Source organism: Giraffa tippelskirchi, chromosome 12, assembly GCF_054371585.1.
Source record: "Giraffa tippelskirchi isolate mGirTip1 chromosome 12, T2T-mGirTip1v1.2.pri, whole genome shotgun sequence".
NCBI classification, from domain to species: Eukaryota; Metazoa; Chordata; class Mammalia; order Artiodactyla; family Giraffidae; genus Giraffa; species Giraffa tippelskirchi.
In genome coordinates this window covers 140,230,574-140,251,867 of record NC_137286.1, presented here as the reverse complement: position 1 = coordinate 140,251,867, position 21,294 = coordinate 140,230,574, and the positions used below count along the sequence as shown (strand labels likewise).

The 21,294-nt window shown below is 39.1% G+C and overlaps 1 protein-coding gene across 26 annotated transcripts in view; it reads right to left on the bottom strand.

The window, feature by feature from the left end:
* Positions 1 to 21,294, bottom strand: part of PCCA (propionyl-CoA carboxylase subunit alpha) — a 409,555-nt gene that overhangs the window by 295,650 nt on the left and 92,611 nt on the right. For all 26 annotated transcript variants that reach the window (XM_081548961.1, XM_081548973.1, XM_081548977.1 and 23 more), the window contains 2 exons: positions 6,575 to 6,688; positions 4,445 to 4,498 (listed from right to left, as the gene is read on the bottom strand). In XM_081548961.1, the coding sequence (XP_081405087.1) occupies positions 4,445 to 4,498; positions 6,575 to 6,688 (168 nt within the window). The remainder of the gene's footprint in view (positions 1 to 4,444; positions 4,499 to 6,574; positions 6,689 to 21,294) is intronic.

The window sequence follows — 21,294 nt, the reverse complement described above, 5'->3', positions numbered from 1 at the left end:
AAAAAATAAAACTCTTCAATAGCTCTCTCTATTGACTAAAGTAATAATTATTAACTAAGACTTATAACGATAAGGTGATCTGCCTGGTAATGCCAGACTTTGTGCTAAGTTCGTTATACACGTGGTTTCTAACCTTTACAACAACCCTACAGGGTAGATGTCATTTTCTTCAGTTTAAAGGAAAAAAACTTGAGCTATTTCCAAAATTTGCTACTACGAACAACCTTACAATGAACATTTTTAAAGTATATCTTTGTAGATGAAATTCTTAAAAGTGGAATTGTTGAGTCAAAGAATATATAAGCTTTAGATTTTGGTAATCCTAGCAAATTTCTGGAACAAAAAGAAAAAAGGGGGCTGAAATAATTTACACTCCCATGAACAAGAAGACACTTCCTGTACACTTGCCTACATTGGTATTATAGCTATTTTTAAATGTTTGGTTAATTCAATGGATTTAAAAAGTCCATCTCACTATTATTTTTGAAAGTTATACTATCTTACTAGAAAGTCTCCAACAGAGAGAGACAAAAAATACAATCGTCACATCTCAACTGCTTCCCACAGTTCCCCTCTCCACCCTCAATGCTGAGCATTCTGCATAGAATGCACTATCTCTATATATGCATAGATACACATATCTTTTAAGTACATGGATAAGACCCATACATGAGACACAAATTATTAAATCTAACATGAATTTCTTATAAAGGTAACTACTGCAACTTATAATGCTGTGCTGAATTAAAATATGATATGATAACATGAAAAATACACATACATAAAAACCAGAAAGATAACAGAATACTAGGAAATCTTTTCAATGCGTGCTCAGTCACTCGGTCTGACTTTTTGCAATCCCATGGTCTGTAGCCTGCCAGGCTCCTCTGTCCATGGGATTTTCCAGGCAAAAATACTGGAGTGGGTTACCACTTCCTTCTCCAGGGGATCTTCCCTAACCAGGGATCGAACCTGTATCTCTTGCATCGGCAGGCAGATTCTTTACAACTGTGCCACCTGAGAAGCCCCAGGAAATCTCTTTAAATCTCATTTAATCTTTAAACCACTCTTTCCAGGGGCTGAAACAAGATTTTGTTTAAATTATATACAGTAGGTATACTGTATAATCTGATCCCACTTCATGTAAGTTAAGCATAAAGAATAATTAGCCTTGTAAAAAATATATATAAAGTTTAGAATGCTTTTGACATTTGATTCATGGTACTTTCTAAATCAGAAAAAAAATTAACATATCATTTTATTCAAAGCTGTAAACTAAAAACAATGTATCAGATGATAAAGCACAAATATCTTTTCTATCAACAAAGTAAATATTATGCTAATTTTGAACAGCAATAAAACAAATACAGAACCAGAAATTAATGGGGAGCGGCCCTCCACATTTGATTAAATTTCAAACATAAGTCACACCATTACGGTAAAAGGAACTCCACAGTAATTAAACTTAAAAATTTCTTTTCCATGTTCTGCTCATCTTTCTTGCCAAAGGTTGTCACCAACATAGTAGTCTATCACCACTATCTTGGAAAACAGATTCTAAGAATACATCCAGTTTGAGATATAACTATTAGATTTCAATGGCTCATCACTAACCACACAATGTTGATATGCGTAACAAAATCAGTAAGCAATTTTATGTCATTCTGTTATTTTTATGGAATTTGCCAGCTACAGCCAGACATTTCAAAATGAATAATTTAAATGGCACACTTCAATGGGAAAAGTCTTAATGCTAGGAAAATTATATCCCAAATAAGAATCTTGCCATGACGTACAAAAAGAGAAGGTTAGTTATCATCAGCTACATATTTTCATGGTGAATAAAAACATATGGCAATACCACTTTTCAATTACAAAACCATCCCTTCTGTCATAGGAGGAAAGTTTTCTTGCAGGTTATTCTATGATTCTTCATCTAATAATATTTACTAAATCTTTCCATAACATTCATTGAACTTACTACACAGAAATCATTAGGTGATAAAAGGGAAACAAAGAATGAGAAAGCCACGTTTCCTATTTTAAGAGACTAAAATACAGAAACAATTTTAACATAACAAGGAAGGTGCTATACCAAGTAAGAAATTAAAAAAAAAGAAAAAGTTAATGCTCTAGAAGACATAGGAAAGAGATTCGTTCTCACCAGAAGGACATGGAAAACCATTCTGGTAGGGGTAACGTGAACTGTGCCTTCAAAGAGAGATGGTAGTTGGAAATGTGGGGTGAGGGGACAGGCGGGACCACTGAGGACAGTGATAAGAAGGATGGGACAGGGAGAGCCAGCCACATTTGGGAACAGCACTCAGTCTGGCTTGGCAGAGGGATAGCATGGATAAAGGAAAATGAAGGAGATAAAAATAGAAAAATTAATGAGAAAGGAGGGTAGTCACACTTTATATCCTCTTTTCCCTAACATGAAACGCCCAACGGCACAATCTTATCCTCATTAACAGAGAGTCTGAACTTCTTCATGACACTTTCCTCCCTGAAGTCATGTGGGTATTTGATGTATTTTTCACAACATGACTGTGAGCTGCTCATGAGCAGGACACGCATCTGATGCAATTTTATACCCTTCTTAAATGCCTTGAACATAAGATATCAACTAATCCTTTTTAATGACTGAATAAATGCATGAACGAACATATTAGCATTTCACTTCTCCCAGACTCAGATACTCATCTGTACTAGGAGCTGGCAAACTTCTATGAAGGGCCATACTGTAAATATTTACTTGCAGCCCATTCAGTCTTTACTACAGCTCTGCAACCCTGCTGTTCTAAAGCAGAAGCAGCCACAGACAACTCACCTGTTATCCCTGTGATGCTGTGTGACAATAAAACTTAATCTATAATAAAAAAACAGACTGCAGCTGCATTTGGCCTGTGGACCATAGTTTAGAGACATCTCATTCATACAAACTTAAATATGTCATATTGTACAAATAGATTTAAAATATATTATATTCGAATCATTTTCTTACATAATGACAGAACTTCAGTCAAAATTTCAAACAAGATAATAAAAAGTGATAAATAGGAAAATGTGGATATACTGCACAAAACCTGGGAAATCTGGACCCTCAGATACCTATACCTCATGTGCCCTCTCCAGACATTTCTTACTATTAGCCATCTTTGTGAGCTCAAGTCACAACTTCTTTAGGCCTTAGTTTTTAATCTATAAAGTAAATTGGTTGAAACAGATCGTTCTGAGCTAGAACTCTATGATCTTCAGATTTGTTCAAACTAAATTTATGAATTTTAAGTGAAAATAGTCAATGCTATGGTTTTTCCAGTCATCACGTAGAGATGTGAGAGCTGGTCTATAAAGAAGGCTGACTGCTGAAGAATTGATGCTTTTGGATTGTGGTGCTGGAGAAGACTCTTGAGAGGCCCTTGGACAGCGAGGAGATCAAACCAGTCAATCCTAAAGGAAATCAACCCTGAATATTCATTGAAAGGACTGATGCTGAAGCTGACGCTCCAACATTTTGGCCACCTGATGTGAAGAGCCGATTCACTGGAAAAGACCCTGATGCTGGGAAATACTGAAGGCAAAGGAGAAGGGAGCAGCAGAAGATGAGATGGCTAGATAGCATTATCGACTCAATGGACATGAATTTGAGCAAACTCCAGGAGACAGTGAAGGACAGGGGAGCCCAGAATGCTGTAGTTCATGGGGTCACAGAGTCAGATGCATTCATAAATAATTTTGAACCAACAGAAGAGCAAAATACAAGCATATTGCAGAAACAAAGTATAATATACTAAAATATTAAGTTAACTTAATACCTAATGAATTTCTTGAAACATTATTCAATATCATACTTTAGTACCCAAAAACTAAGGTTTCAGTATCATCTTGAATGTAGATATAAATATACTTGGAAAATCAGTTTAATAGCAAATATAGGTTCACATACCTAGTCAGGATGATGGTATCAGCCGGATACTCAAATCATTAAAACAAAACAAAAAAACTTTTCCCATAATAAAGAAGCAGTAGTAAGATTTGATCTTAAATGCCGTAATAGGCAATAAAAGGGACAAATACCAGAATCTTACTTCTGGTTTCACATTCCTGCTTGCGGTACAATAATTAATAAATCACTGGACTCCCTGACATATTTAGCTAAAAGTCTGAAATGTTTAATTTTAAAAGTCAAAGTCCACACAAAGTGTAATAAACTAGGTATCATTCATTATGTGTAATGATGATTTTACAATTTTTCCATTTTTACTCTTCAAATCAAGACTTAAGATTACAGAATAAAAGTCTTCACTTTTCCCAAACTATTTTCAAAGAATCATTGGGTCAATTAAAAGTCTATAACACACCATTACCCACATTTATAAAAGCAACACCATCACATTGCTTTCTGAAGTATAAGCTAATAGGTTCTTGTTCATTACAAACTTACCAAACGTTTGGCAAATTCTTTGTTTTCTGAGAGAAATCCATAACCTGGATGTACCTTAGAAATGAAAACAAAAAGCAGTTTCAGTTTTATCAATTTGCAAAACCTTTATAATAAGCAAAACAAAGAGAACATTAATGCATGTGTTGTATTGATCTCTCTAACATCCTGAATAGCTCTGAGTTTCTGAGTTCAAACCCAAATGCCAAGAAATCACTGGCAGCACGCTGCTTCTGACCTAACCACAGTCGGGCCGGCCACATACACCTTCCTGCCCACTTGCACCGGGCTATGCTACTCAACCCCACCACGCTCCCCCACTTTTCCTGAGACCAACTTTGGTCATAAGCTTGGTGGGTCAAAGAGTCGTGTTAAAGGAAACCTTTCACAAGAGGGACAAAAAACTCGTAACTCCCCTTTCTTTACAGGACCAGAAAAACTGCTACTTTCCAACACCCTGGCTAACAAGCCAATGAATGTATTTTATTCCTGATAATATGAAATACTCAGCCACTACCCAATGATCAGCTTTCATCAAACCTAACTAAAATCAACGTTTGGCTTTACTTTTTCACCATACTTTGGATTTTTCTTCTAATATTTGCTCCTCTTTCCCTCCTCATCCCACTCAGCCAGTCACAACCACTCAATGCTCTCCTCTCTCACAAGCCACACTGCAACAACTTAAATTCTACCATCTTGTTCTAATCAAGTAATTTTGACCAAACGTAAATTTAGCCACCCTATTATTAGTATTAAACATATTTCTAGGAAAATAATTCTGCTACATGTCAAATTTCTAAGTGAGCCAATATCATAGTCTAATCTAGAAGTATCTATACATTTGAGATTTCTTTTTTTAACCTGAATGGTTTTTTTCTCTGCAATTACATTATCAATTTGGTATAAAAAGATAGGATCTTTTTTCTCTCAATTTTAAAGTTTAATCTATTTTTTTCAACTTTTTATTTTATTTTGCAGCATAGGCAATTAATAATGCTGTGATAGTTTCAGGTTGACAGCAAAGAGACTCAGCCATACATATACACATATCCACTGTCCACCAAACTACCCTCCCATCCACGCTGCCACATAAGTATCTTCACATCTGAGATTTTTTAAATGTTAAACTAAGCTTTATGAACACGGTACAGAGTAATTTACACTACTACATCATATGAGAAGAGTTTCACTCCAACAATTTTATTTTATATAAACATTTAACTAAAGATTGTATTCTGACAATCTATAGTTTTACTATAAAGTTAACAGAGTTTTATCTTTATAGGTTAACAAGTTTTACCTTCACTAACTCTGCTAATAAATTATAACATCTATAATAGGGGCTCATGAATTCAGTTTTTTCTTCAAACAGGCATCTTACTAAAACTTTTTTTTTTTCCCCAAAAGAAATGTGCCCACTAATTGGAGCACTCCAGGCTAATTGCTGCTATTGGCTGCTTCTGTCCAATTTTAGATAACTCTGCAGAGGTTTTTAACATGATATGTAATTAGTTCTCTGATAAACACACACACAGCAACAATATTACTAAAACACTATGTCTGATCAGAAACTATTTTTTTCCTTGGATTCCACTCCATTCACACAGAATTGGGGATGGGGAGAACTGCCAACTTCTCCATGTAAATCATGTACATTCCATTGACACGAAACCCAAATAACTACCAACTGCATTTTATTTCTGGAAGTATAAGGAGGCACAGATAATTTCTGAATGATTAAAACAGAATTTAAGACAGGGTCTTTTGGATCCTATTTACAAAACACAATTTTTAAATACTATTATCACACTAAAAGGGTTAATACTCAAAACTAATTGAGATTTCCCTCTCTTTTTTTTTCCCTTCTCCTAGCAAATTTGGAAATGAACTGACACTGCTCCCTGGTGTGAAAGCTGAACCCAAGAGCCACCTGCGAGATGAGAGACCAACGCTGCCAGATGCCACGAAGACTCTGACTCCCAGTAGTGGGTTCAGCCACATTTCACTCATGTGACATGAACTGCATCAGCACTTTCAATCATTCCTTTTTTTTTTTTTTTAAATACAAACTCTAGCATTCCTCTCACTACATATGAAACAGCTGCAGCAGATGGATTCATTCGGACTCACAGCTTGGGCCCCAGTGTTCCTGACAGCATCCATGATGGCGTCCATGTTGAGGTAGCTCTTACTGGTGGGAGCTGGGCCAACGCAGACAGCCTCATCCGCCATCTTCACGTGAACCTGAAGAGAAATCTCTGCATTAACAGGGCCTCCCAGCAAAGAGAACTACCTTCATCTGCAAGGATACACAGAACCGCAAACCTGAGTGCATCGCTGTCCTCAGATCTCTCTCTCTGATTATGCACTAGGAAACTACAGTGTGGCAATAAACTCAGGGGCTATATTAACCATGATTTCATTTATTACAAGCCTAATTCACTGTCTAACCAGATAATTTCCACACCAATTTGATTAGGTAAAATCACAGCAAACAACTTTAGCCTCCTCTTCAGTTCATCTCTACATAAATCTTGTATCAGAAACTACCCTGTCACATGTAGCCAGGGGTAGCCTAATATACTAATAACAAGCGCTCCCGCCCAGTTCTAAGCAAGCTCCCCAGGAAGTGGAGATAATTAGAGAAACCGAGTGAAGGGATGGGGTGAGTGTTCCTGCACAGCATCAGGTCGGCACCAGGCACAAACTGAAGCCCAGGACTGCAGAGTTCAACACCAACACACATGGGGCAGAAAATCCCGAGAATCGTTTGAACAGTCTCACATTCTATCCTCATCCGTTTTAACCTGTCTTCCTAAAAGAACCCATACATCCATTAAGTTCTAAATCGACTCCAAATTTAAGAATATGTGCTCCATTTTTAAGACTACTCCCTCCACAGTGTTTCAAACCTATTTTTGCTTAAGAAACCCGAGGCATTTAACACAGAGTAGAGTAAGGTACTTACTTCTGAAAGCAATCTATTCTTTAAAAATGATGAAAGGGATTCATAATGTTTTTGAAATGGCTTTTCCTAACAGTTTTCCAGGTTAAGGAACTCTGTTTAAATTTATTTTACACGGCAGACATTAAAAACTGGAACACATCCATATACCTGGGCATATATGACCCTCTTCCAAAAAGTCTAAGGTGGAAAATAAATTTGGGTATTGCTAAGTTATATTCCCCAGCTGTAAAGTAGTTTTAAAGAAGCATTTGGTTTTAAATGAGATCTATCAAAACCAAAAACAGTCATCTTTAAGAAAGTTCAGAGTTCTCTTGATCAATTCAATTAAATATTTTCAAACTAAGCAAAAAACTGTATGGTGTATTGAAAGGTTAAAGATACTTACTACTCAAGGGATTTACAGATCAGAATGTTAACATCAAACACTCACATCTACACAGTTCAGTTTCTTTAATAATATCTGAGGAAAGGCAGCCGGGCTAACAAAAGAATCCTAAAGATTCCCAAATTCAAAGCAAGGCTCTCCTGTATGCCTTGCTTATTCCCCACTTCAATTTGCTCTTCTCCCCTCAGACCAGAACGTCTGCTCTTCTACTGCCTTCTGCCCAGTTCAGTCCCTATTAGTACCAATTTTGTTGCTATAGTTGTGGTTGTGGGTTTTCTCTATAAGAAAGAAATTGAATACTGAACAATCCTTTAAAAAGAACGCCTAAGTCAGGTGGGGATAGTTTTTAAAGTTAAATCCACACTAGTTCTGTACCTTCATCTCCCTCTAGGTACTACTCAGTGTTTCAAGTTTCATTTCTACCAGTCTTCAGATGAATCTCCTGTAATCTGAACTGATACAAAATTTAACACTTCATCGCCTCCTGCCCAGTAATGTCATTTTGACTGCTTTACAGATTACGTCTGTTAAAATTTATACACTCTCCTTTGCCAGATCATAAGGCCCTGCAACGCAGGTGTCTTCCTTTTTTAAAAAAATCTCTCCCAGCACAGTTTTATTGCTACAACCTTTTAAATTAATAGATACACTTGAATGACTACTTAACTTTCACTGTTAAGCCACTGTCTTTGAGGTAAAAGGCTATGCTAAATTAAACCTTCTCCAATCTTAGTAATCCGTATGGCAACTAAGGGTTATGTGGTGGGGGGCGGGAGATGGTGGAGGTGGGATTGAAACATATACACATGCATCCATGTGTATTGGTATGTCCAAATTTTCTACAACAAATATGCATTAAAAAGAAGGGCAACCCTAATAACATTTTGACTTGTTTACTTTCAGGCTTTTCTCTAAATATACTTCTGTAACCAAACTGCATATATAATTTTGCATCCTTTGTTTTTCAACTATTATTAAAATAGACACTCTTCCTATGTTAGCACAAACTCTTGCATGTAAACATACTGAGAATCTAGCTCAAAGCCTAACATGTTTTAGCAGATCATTAATATTGTTTGAATAAACATTCAAATAAATACATCAAAAGCAGGTCAAAACTGCCTATGGACATTACAAAGAAAAGCAAAACATGCTGTTTCTAAATGGTTGATCGGTTTCTTCTTCTCAGAAACAAGTCTTGCTTTAGAGTAAAAACATATACTAGCATCTCAAGTCCACAGTCTAGCATAGGCTCAGTACAAGCACAAATGTGTGGTAAAACCATTTAAGAGAGAAAAAAAAACTAGGAACGCTCTGCTGCCTTAGTGCCCAAGGAGATATTTACGAGCCAACCAGGAAAAAACAGTTTAAAAGACTTTCAAAACCCAATTTCAATTTGGTTGCTATTGTTCTAAATGACTAAAGTGATTTCTTTGGCTTAATAATATTAACACAAAGTGAAAGTCACTCAGTCATGTCCAACTCTTTGCGACCCCATGGACTATACAGCCTGTGGAACTCTCCAGGCCAGAATACTGGAGTGGGTAGCTGTTCCCTTCTCCAGCATATCTTCCCAACCCAGAGATTGAACCCAGGTCTCCCAAATTGCAGGCGTTTTCTTTACTAGCTGAGCCACAAGGGAAGCCCAAGAATACCAGAGTGGGTAGCCTATCCCTTCTCCAGCGGACCTTCCCAACCCAGAAATCGAACCAGGGTCTCCCACATTGCAGGTGGATTCTTTACCAGCTGAGCTACCAGGAAAGCCCATAATATTAATACAAAACAAACTGCATTCAAGCAGTGCAGACTCTCTTCTCAAGAATGACGTAGCAGCATCCCCTACACTGACTAGATGTATTCATGTCTCAAAAATGTCAATACCCTGAAAAAATATAAATTTCCTTTTTATATTTCAATAGTAAAAGGAAAATATAATAATAGAAAACTGAAACTGATCTAGTCAATTAACCAGGATATTGCTGACAGCAAGTTTCAAATAGAAAATCAGATTTTAAGTACTAAGTAAAGGAGTTAAGTCGTCACAAACCTTTCCAATAGAAAAGTTTCCAAATGGGGTTTTATTTACTTTAAAGATTATTAGTTTCCTCCTCAAGCATTTAGTTTTTATGTAGGTAGAGAATCTACCTGCAATACAGGAGACCTGGGTTCGATCCCTGTGTCGGGAAGATGCCCTAGAAAAGGGAATGTCTACCCACTCTGGCATTCTTGCCTGGAGAATTCCATACAGAGCAGCCTGATGGGCTATAGTCCATGAGGTCGCAAAGAGTCAAGACACAATTTGGCAACTAACACTTGGAAAATTTTTGATTCTTTAAATAGGGGGAAATTACTTGTATCAGCCTTTTATTTTCCAAATAACAATCCAGCAGAACAAGGATCTGTTTTTAAATTTATGGGACTGAAAAATATTCATCTTCCTTATTGACTTTTTGTTTAAAGAATTAAACACGTGGACATAGATAGGTTAAAAATTATGTCTGGATTTTAAAACTTTGAGTTAATGGAAATTTTCATATTAGTCCATTAGATGTCTGAGACATGATGAAAAGATAACTCTGTTTGGTCCCTAATCTTATCAAATAGATTGTACCTAAGGTAAAAAGTAGACTAAAAAAAATAGACTATACCAGCTGTGTCTAGGGAAAGAAAGCTTTTAAATACCTTCTAAACTAGCAGAGAATGAGAAAGATAAGGAAGACAAGCAGCGTTAAAGATGTTTCTTCTCCACAGACATAGAGAACAGACTTGGGGACACAGTGGGGCAAGGGCAGGGTGCGGCGAACGGAGAGAGTAGCATGGAAATAAATACATTACCAGATATTAAACAGACAGCCGAGGAAATCTGCTGTGTGACGCAGGGAGCTCAGCCCGGTACCCTGTGACAACCAACAGAGGAGGAAGGTCTCTAGGGACTGACAACAGCGGGAGGCCATGGCCTTCACGGTCCTGAAGGGGCTCAGAACGCGAAGGACACAGAGAACTTGGGAGCATGGGGGGCCCCACAGTCACAACCAAAAGAATGTGGCTGCTGTGAGAAGTGCAGCAAGGTAGCAAAGTGGGGGTGCGAGAGACAGCCTGACCTCCGGCTCCTGTCTTCAAACACCCAACCCAAGGCAGAGGTCAAGGAAGCTCAAGAGATACACTCCACAGATGTCAGTCTCCTGAAGACTGATCCATAAAGGACAAAGTCTAACAGAATTAATCAAAATCTAAAACTGTGTTCTTCAAAGGCACTATTAATAACAATGTGATTCCACTTCCCTCCCGACAAGATGTCTATAATCAAAAAGATAATGACAAACATAGGTGAGAACGAGGAGAAACGTGAACCCTCATACTCTGCTAGTGGGAATGTAAAATGGCACAGCTACTTTGGGAAACAGTCTGTTAGTACCTAAAAAGTATAGTTATCAAATGATCCAGCAATTCCACTCCTAAGCAGATACCCAAGAGAAATGATAATGTATGCCCATACAAACACATGTACACAATTGTTCATAACAGGCTTATTCATAGTATCAAAAACTGGAAGCCACCCAAATGGCCAGCAGCTGGTAAATGGACAAAGCAAAATGTATTCGATTCATACAATAGAGTATTACTCAGCCAGAAAAAAGGCCACAAACTGATAAATGTAGTTAACATAAATCTCAAAAACATCCAAAATTGGGACAGGAGTAGTCAAGGCTGTATATTGTCACCTGGCTTCTTTAACTTATATGCAGAGTACATCATGCAAACTGCCGGCTGGATAAACCACAAGCTGGAATCAAGACTGCCGGGAGAAATAACAACCTTGGATATGCAGATGAAACCACTCTAATGGCAGAAAGTGAAAAGGAACTAAAGAACCTCTTGATGAAGGTGAAAGAGGAGAGTGGAAAAGCTGGCTTAAAACTGAACATTCAAAAAACGAACATCATGGCATCTGGTCCCATCACTTCATGGCAAATAGATGGGAAAAATGTGGAAAAAGTAGCAGATTTTATTTTCCTGGGCTCCAAAAATCACTGTGGACGGTGACTGCAGCCATGAAACTAAAAGACACTCGCTCCTTGGAAGAAAAGCTATGACAAACCTAGACAGCATATTAAAAAGCAGAGACATCACTTTGTTGACAAAGGTCTGTATAGTCAAAGCTATGGTTTTTCCAAGTAGTCATTTGCGAATGTGAGTGCTAGACCATAAAAAAGGTTGAGCACCGAAGAAGTGATGCCTTCGAACTGTGGTGCTGAAGAAGACTCTTGATAGTTCCTTAGACAGTAAGAAGATTAAACCAATTAATCCTAAAGGAAATTAACCCTGAATATGCATTGGAAAGACTGATGCTGAAGCTGAAGTTCCACTACTTTGGCCACGTGATGCAAAGAGCCAACTCATTGGAGGAAGCCCTGATGCTGGGAAAGATTGAGGGCAGGAGAAGAAGGGGGCAACAGAGGATGAGATGGTTGGATGGCATCACTGACTCAATGGACATGAGTTTGAACACACTCTGGGAGACAGTGAAGGACAGAGAAACCTGGTGCCTGCAGTCCACAGGGTCGCAAAGAGTCAGACATGACTTAGCGGCTGAACAACAACCACGAAAACATTATTCTATGTGAAAAAGCCAGACACAAAAGGCCCACTATTAAATAATTCAATGTATTTGAAAATTTTTAGAAAATGCAAAACTACAGACAGAAAGCGTATCAGTGGCTACCAAGGTGAAGGTGGCAACAAGAGTGACTTTCGGGGTGACGGCTATGTTCTAAAACTGCACAGTGGTGAGGGCTGCACAACTCTAAAAAATAGACCAGAATTCAATAAAACTGTTAAATAAAATCAGGAAACTTCATATAAAAATAGTGTAAGTCCACTGTGCTGTGAGGTCTATATGAGATACTCCTAGTACACAGCACAGTGCTATATGCTATTAATTTTTGATTAATGACTAATGAATAAAGAGAAAGTTAAGATTCACCTGACAAAGAAGATTCCTGAGACAGAAGCCAATTGAGAAGGGCATTCCAGCAGTACAGTGTACCAAATGCATAGAGGCCTGAGAGGGAATGAAAAGGGTACGGAAGTAATAAGCATCAAAGCAGAAGGAACCAGTGCTATGTGCTCCAGACAGACCAGAGAAGGTAGGGATTTAGAATAGCTGTTGGATCCAATGAACCAGATCTCTGGCAACTTTGGGGACTTACTACAAGAACAGAAATAGAAGCCAGACTTCCCTGGGTTGAAGAGCAAATGGGAGGCAAGAAAAGAAAGGCAAAGCGAAGACAGCTAGTCTTTCATGTGGCTGAACCGTGATGCCAGGGGATGCTGGGGAACGCAAGAGTATTTCACTTTATTCTTTCTGTGACTGCTGGTAAGATGCAGTACACACACAGGTATTCAATAGAACTTTTTCATTGCCAATTGATAGAACTTTTCAGGGAGATGTCCTCAGAGAAATACCTAACAGATGTCAGTGTGTGTGCCCAGGCTCACAAACCTGACTAGAAGCCCCTAAGACGAAAACAAAACCACTATCAGCAACTAAACACATGGCTGTGAAGACAAAAGACAAGCTGGAAAGAGATTCTACAAAATTTATAGAGATTCAAAGGAACAAGTTCTAGAACTAGAAGGTGGTTGTACAACAGTGTAAACACACAATGCTACTGAATTGTACAATTAAAAATTAATAAAGTGATAAACTTTATGTAATTTTACAGTCTTTTAAGAAACTATATAGATTCATCACAACTTGCAGACTATCACTGACAAGCAATTGTGAAAAAACGTAGTTTCAGAACTTACAGTCTGCTACACACACACACACACGCTGCAGTTCATGGGGTCACAAAGAGTTGGACACAACTTAGCGACTAAACAAGAAGAAAAAAATCCAACATGGGAGGAAAAACACAAACAACACAAAAAAGAAAATAGCAATAATGAAAGTGTGGGCATAACTCTAGCTTGTAATCATTTTCCATTTACTAAAGAAAAACTACCACACATTCATTTAAGACTCTAGTCATGAAAGCTTGCATATACATATGTAAATCTAAGTACAGATTTCTGAAACAATGATAGAGTGAGAGTCTAGGAATAGAATTAAGAAATACCCTCCACTGTAAGCAGTGTATTTTTCTTAAAGTGTTCCCAAACCATACAAACAGTTAAATGTCAGTTCTAATAATTTAAATACAAATAGTCACCAATGCTATGAGATCTTGAAAACTCCTAGAACCTGGCCAGCACCACCACTGCTTCTTTGGTGCTGCTAATTGATAAGACTACACATCCAAGTGAGTAATCTAGATGTTCTCAAGTTTTTTAATCCCAAGTAATGTAAGAATAGCTTGACAGAAAATTTCAAAGTTTAAGCAATACAGACAACCATAACTTCTCATCCCCATTAAGGCCTCTCAGTTCCACTTTCTATGCTGAAGAAATTGTCAGCGGTTTTGTGTGTGTCCTTACAGACTTAGCTATTTTCATATGCATAGTAGACATAAAAGTGTATGGTTTTATACTAAGCTTAAGATTTTCTTCCCATAATTGCATCACACTACATATTATACTTGCAACTTGCTTAACTGCTATATAACATTCCTAGAAACTGGGTAAACCATAACTTAACCTTTTCTCCAGTAATGGATATTATGACTCATCTGCAGATATTAAAAGGTGCAAAAGGATTCTCTAAACATGTATGCGTATTTCTCTATGCATATTTCTATGAGAAAAATATTTGAAAGCATACAGGTTATAAACCACATACTTAAAAGCCTATGTCTATTAACATGCTGAGCAGATGAACTTCCCCACACCACACCACCACTGAACATTTTTACTGTTTGCTGATCTAATTTTCTTAATCTAATGAAGAAAAATGACTCCTGACTGGTTTTTAATTTGCATTTCTCTAATTATGAGTGCCTTTGGGCATATTTTCATGTTTGTGAGCTATCTGTATTTCTTCTTTTGATCACTGATCATTTTTTAATTTAAAAGAGGTCTTATAAAGAAACAAAGGCATCTTTGGGTTTTTTTTTTAAATGACATGTAACACCAAAACATTGTTCTTGTTCAAAGCTAAGCTAACAACTCTTCCGACCACACCTGCAACCCCATCACATTTTTTCTCTCCAGTTATCACTTCTCAGATGACGATGCAAGCTTAGACCTTTGTCTATGCCAGGGATCTCAACAGGGAGCAACTTTGTTCTGCAAGACAGGTGGCAACGACTGGAGACAGTTTTGCTGGTCACGACGGTGGGATGGAAGGATGCTACTGCTGTCTAGTGGGGAGAGGACAAGGAGTATTTCGAAACATTCTGTTAGACCATGAGCAGGACAGCCACCCATGAAGAAGAATCACTTAACCCAAAATGCCAATAGTGTCACTGCTGAGAACCCCTGGTCTGTGCTTTTATATGATGCATGTAAGAATATATTGTTATTTAGTGTGTGTGTGTTGGGGGGTGGGGGTTAAACATTCAGTTCAGTTCAGTTCAGTCGCTCAGTCATGTCCGACTCTTTGCAACCCCATGAATTGCAGCACGCCAGGCCTCCCAGTCCATCACCAACTCCGGGAGTCTACCCAAACCCAAGTCCATCAAGTCAGTGATGCCATCCAGCCATCTCATCCTCTGTCGTCCCCTTCTCCTCCTGCCCCCAATCCTTCCCAGCATCAGGGCCTTTTCCAATGAGTCAACTCTTCACATGAGGTGGCCAAAATATTGGAGCTTCAGCTTCAACATCAGTCCTTCCAATGAACACCCAGGACTGATCTCCTTTAGGATGGACTGGTTGGATCTCCTTGCAGTCCAAGGGACTCTCCAAGTCTTCTCCAACACCACAGTTCAAAAGCATCAATTCTTTGGCGCTCAGCTTTCTTCACCGTCCAACTCTCACATCCATACATGACCACTGGAAAAACCATAGCCTTGACTAGTCAGACCTTTGTTGGCAAAGTAATGTCTCTGCTTTTGAATATGCTATCTAGGTTGGTCATAACTTTCCTTCCAAGGAGTAAGCGTCTTTTAATTACATGGCTGCAATCACCATCTGCAGTGATTTTGGAGCCCCAAAAAATAAAGTCTGACACTGTTTCCACTGTTTCCCCATCTATTTCCCATGGAGTGATGGGACCAGATGCCATGATCTTAGTTTTCTGAACGCTGAGCTTTAAGTCAACTTTTTCACTGTCCTCTTTCACTTTCATCAAGAGGCTCTTTAGTTCTTCTTCTCTTTCTGCCATAAGGGTGGTGTCATCTGCATATCTGAGGTTATTGATATTTCTCCCGGCAATCTTGATTCCAGCTTGTGTTTCTTCCAGCCCAGCATTTCTCATGACGTACTCTGCATATAAGTTAAATAAGCACAGTGACAATATACGGCCTTGATATACTCCTTTCCCAATTTGGAACCAGTCTGTTGTTCCATGTCCAGTTCTGTTGCTTCCTGACGTGCATACAGGCTTCTCAAGAGACAGGTCAGATGGTCTGGTATTCCCATCTCTTTCAGAATTTTCCACAGTTTATTGTGATCCACACAGCCAAAGGCTTTGGCATAGTCAATAAAGCAGAAATAGATGTTTTTCTGGTACTCTCTTTTTCGATGATCCAGTGGATGTTGGCAATTTGATCTCTGGTTCCTCTGCCTTTTCTAAAACCAGCTTGAACATCTGGAAGTTCACAGTTCACATAGTGAAGGGCATGGCAAACCACTTCAGTATTCTTGCCTTGAGAACCCCATGAACAGTATGAACAGGCAAAAAGATAGGACACTGAAAGATGAACTCTACAGGTCGGTAGGTGCCCAATATGCTAGTGGAGATCAGTGGAGAAATAACTCTGGAAAGAATCATGGGATGGAGCCAAAGCAAAAACAATACCCAGCTGTGGCTGTGACTGGTGATAGAAGCAAAGTCCAATGCTGTAAAGAGCAATATTGCATAGGAACCTGGAATGTTAGGTCCATGAATCAAGGCAAATTGGAAGTGGTCAAATAGGAGATGGCAAGAGTGAACGTCGACATTCTAGGAATCAGAGAACTAAGATGGACTGGAATGGGTGAATTTAACTCAGATGACCATTATATCTACTACTGTGGGCAAGAATCCCTTAGAAGAAATGGAGTAGCCATCATGGTCAACAAAAGAGTCTGAAATGCAGTACTTGGATGCAATCTCAAAAATGACAAAATGATCTCTGTTCGTTTCCAAGGCAAACCATTCAATATCACGGTAATCCAAGTCTATGCCTTGACCAGTAATGCTGAAGAAGCTGAACTTGAACGGTTCTATGAAGACCTACAAGACCTATTAGAAGTGAAGTGTTAGTTGCTCAGTCATGTCCGACTCTTTGCAACCCCATGGACTTCAGCCCGCCAGGCTCCTCTGTCTATGGGATTTTCCAAGCAAGGATACTGGAGTGGGTTGTCATTTCCTTCTCCAGGGGATCTTCCTCACTCAGGGATCGAACCCGGGTCTCCTGCATTGCAGGCAGATTCTTGACCGACTGAGCTACAGGGGAAGCCCTATCAAAACTAACTAATAGGAAGACCTATTAGAACTAACACCCAAAAAAGATGTCCTTTTCATTATAGGGGACTGGAATGCAAAAGTAGGAAGTTAGGAAACACCTGGAGTAACAGGCAAATTTGGCCTTGGAGTACAGAATGAAGCAGGGCAAAGGCTAATAGAGTTTTGCCAAGAGAACGCACTGGTCATAGCAAACACCCTCTTCCAACAACACAAGAGAAGACTCTACACATGGACATCACCAGATGGTCAACACCGAAATCAGACTGATTATATTCTTTGCAGCCAAAGATGGAGAAGCTCTATACAGTCAGCAAAAACAAGACTGGGAGCGGACTGTGGCTCAGATCATGAACTCCTTATTGCCAAATTCAGACTTAAATTGAAGAAAGTAGGGAAAATCACAAGCCCATTAAACATTAATAGGGTTGATTTTTTTTGGCTAGGCCATGTGGCATGCAGGATCTCAGTTCCCCAATCAGGGATCCCACCCTGCACTGGGAGCATGGAGTTTTAACCACTGGAAACCGCCAGGGAAGTCCCACACTGACGGCATTTTCATATCACATGTCATTCTCTATGTTCTTTTTCAGTCTTTAAAATGTCTCAGAGATGTTCTATCAATACGTAGAGATCTATCTTATTATTTTTTAACTACTAAAGAATTCTGAGACATGGCCCTCCAGTCTGCCAGCCATCTCCCAGCAGGTGGACACTCAGCGTGAGGAATCACCACCTGGACGACCATCATGATGTTTCCTAAGCAGACATCCTGTCCACTGCCCAGGTCCCATCCTGCTCTGGATCTCTCTCCTCTGGAGAGGCTCCGGTCTTTTATAGCCACCCTCTCCTGTCTGTGTTAAAGACAGCAGTTTTCTATTGAACAGTCCCATCTGCTTTCTGTATTTCAGAAATTCCTCATCATTTCCAGGACCATACTCCCCACTCTGTTTTACAACAAAATTTTGGTCTGTTTGGTTTTTTTTCTTTTGAATTTTTCTTTTTAACTGTTTCTCTTCCTTGGGAATTTGGAACGGGAAGATAACAGTCTGACTCATTCCACCAGCCTCAATTAGAAGTCAGGACCTTTAAAATTTTGGATTTTTTTTTTTTACCACAGAAAATAATAGCATGCAGAAAATATACTATATTTTAATTTAAAAATCAAAAATTGTGACCAATATTTGTAATAAAAATAAGTATGTGAAAATTCTCATCCAGCTCCTAAATTACTATAGCCACAAATGCAACCTGGCTGCAGATAACACGGTTACTGTTCCTCTTCGTGCAACTGAATGGTGGGTATCTTTTTCACAGCATCCATTCTACCAGGTGTCTGCGCACTCCTAGGAGCTTCCAAAGCTGACTTTCTAACCTCAGATTCCACTTCCCAAATTATCCAACGTTGCGGCTGGGTTCACAAACAGCATGAAAACCCTTGATTTACAGCGCATGATTGGTTGGTTTCTCTCCAAAGAACTTCAGATGAATATCAAAAATAACCTTCCCAATGCTCTTCTCCCCTGAAAATTTCTGGTACTCTATAGTTAGTTTCCTTACATGAAGAGGCAATCATCAAAAGCTGTCAGGGAGCTCAGAGTTTTCACAAGCGTAGTCAATAAGCAGGGAAAAGATACAGGAAGTCACCCCAAAAATCTGGGAAATGTTTCATTTTCTCTCTAGAACTATCCTTTCTTCTCACCAATGACACGACCCCTAAAAAAGGAAAAAAAAAAACAAACTCTCCTTCACCAGAGGACAGGATGAGTACTTCGAAGAGTCACAGTTTTATTTCACATGTGCTCGGGTGTGAGAACATCAGTGTTTACAATGCATGAAGTCATAGCACTCACAAAAAGTAATTCCAAGCAAGTCAAAGCCCATGCTTTTCCAAGCCACCCCCACCACCCCCAACCAATGAGCACAGTGCATACAATACTGGAGAAAAAGAAGGCCAGAGTACAAGCAACCAAGTACATATCAGGTAACTCATACTGTCCAGTACAACATTTTTAAAGTTATCGATAATGTTTAAGATTATGTCAGTGGCAAATAAGCCTTTCTTTTAAAAAATTAAATATAACATCAGTATTTACATCACCAGGTAATGCGAACATGCCTCAAGTTTCCTAATCCTCAGGACTAAAAATGATTATATTTGCATTATTAGTGCACACTCCTCAACCTGAATAAAGAAATAAAAGGAGATCAGTGCTATCACAGTTATGGGTCATGCTGATCATGTGAAGATACTTAAGTTGCTCACTATAATTCAGTTAAGCACCTCTTCATGGACCTCCATCCCTAGCCCCTACATACCCTCTCAACTCACCCCGGAGGCCCAAGAGCCTGGAGAATCCCTGACATGAGCTGCTCAGCTCCAGGGTGACAGAGACACAACCCTCCTAGGCTGATAGTACCCTAGGGGTGAGGGAAATGGGATTAAGAGAAGGGGAGAAGACAGGGGTGGATCCCTCAGTTCACAGAACAAGGAGAAAGAGAAGCAGTATTGCAGACAATTATAAAACACACTTTCATTGTGCCAGAGCAGGAGCCCTTTCAAACATCAAACGTCATGGAAGCATCATTACATCAGACAGAATGGAGAAGCAAAACTGCCACAGGGAATGAACAGTGATAACCAATACGGATCTGGAGGAATTTGTGAATGATCTGCTATAGCTTATGTATTAACTCATTTTATTTATTTATGCCTGCAGGACAAGTACTTCGAAGGAGCTCCAAAAACTATTTTGAATTCCTATTCCAAGTCTAATAATCCACCTTGACAGTTACCGATCCAAAGTGAGTCTGCTATTCAGTGAATTCCCCTGTGACTCCATGACTAGGCCCAGCAACAAGGAAATGAAAGAAAGAAGAGAAGTGCTTCTCTGGGGACTTAAGTCTAGAGACTCAGAGAAACTCAGATAAACAGAGCAAGGGTGTCAGGAATGAAGCAAAGATGAGTCACCCATCTTCTACCTTCCTTGGAACTGACATACCTAATCTAAGGTGAAGGGTAAGAAGACTCAAAAAGTAGGGAAAGTAGATACATGTCAGGGGAGATGAAGTCGCCTGCTGAGCTGAAGCATGACTCATCTCCGGAGTTCTGCCTCTTCCAGGGAGCCTGGCACACTCTGCCAGGTCAGAGGAGAGCATCAGCAGAAAACATCCCGAGCATGTAACTTCAGTGAACTTACCAGCTGCGTAGAAGTTCTCAGGTACACACTCAAGCCTGTACAAAGGCTCATTTCATCTCACAGAGATTTCAAGAGTGAATTAGGTCTTTACTTTTGGAAAGAATTTGTGATAGGATGCTGTAAAGACAGAGGTAAAAAGGTACCCAATCTGGTAGCAGCAATGGGCAAGGGGGGGAAAAAAAAATATATATATATATGACTACATAAGTCTGCAAGCTACTTGGCTTTTACTTCAAAATCTAACTTTTCTATAAATCCAAATGTCTGGTTGGCTTAGGACAGAACACTTGGTGCAGCTGTCAGCATGCCTCTTTTGTACAAAAGAGTAAATAAACATATCCAAATTGAAAGGAACATCTGGACAACAGAAGGTAGAAAAACCTTGTGGCAGCTGGCTCTCTGGACAGAAAGGACTATAGGAAAAGCTGTCCTACCAAAAAAAAAAACTGTCTATAATTAAAAGACTAGAAAAATGAGTACCTGAGTATTACATCCAAAACTCAAAGGAAGAAAACATTTCCCCTACAACGTTAGCTCCTAATTCCATTTACACAATACTGGTCCCTGTCTCTACTCTCTTTTCTAACTCAGCTATTCTGTGTTCCAACCAGGGGGCGTCCCAGGTGGCTCAGTGGTAAAGAATCCATCTGCCAATGCAGGAGACACAGGTTTGATCCCTGGATCAGGAAGATCCCCTGGAGAAGGAAATGCAACCCATTCCAGTATTTTCGTCTGGGAAATCCCAAGCAC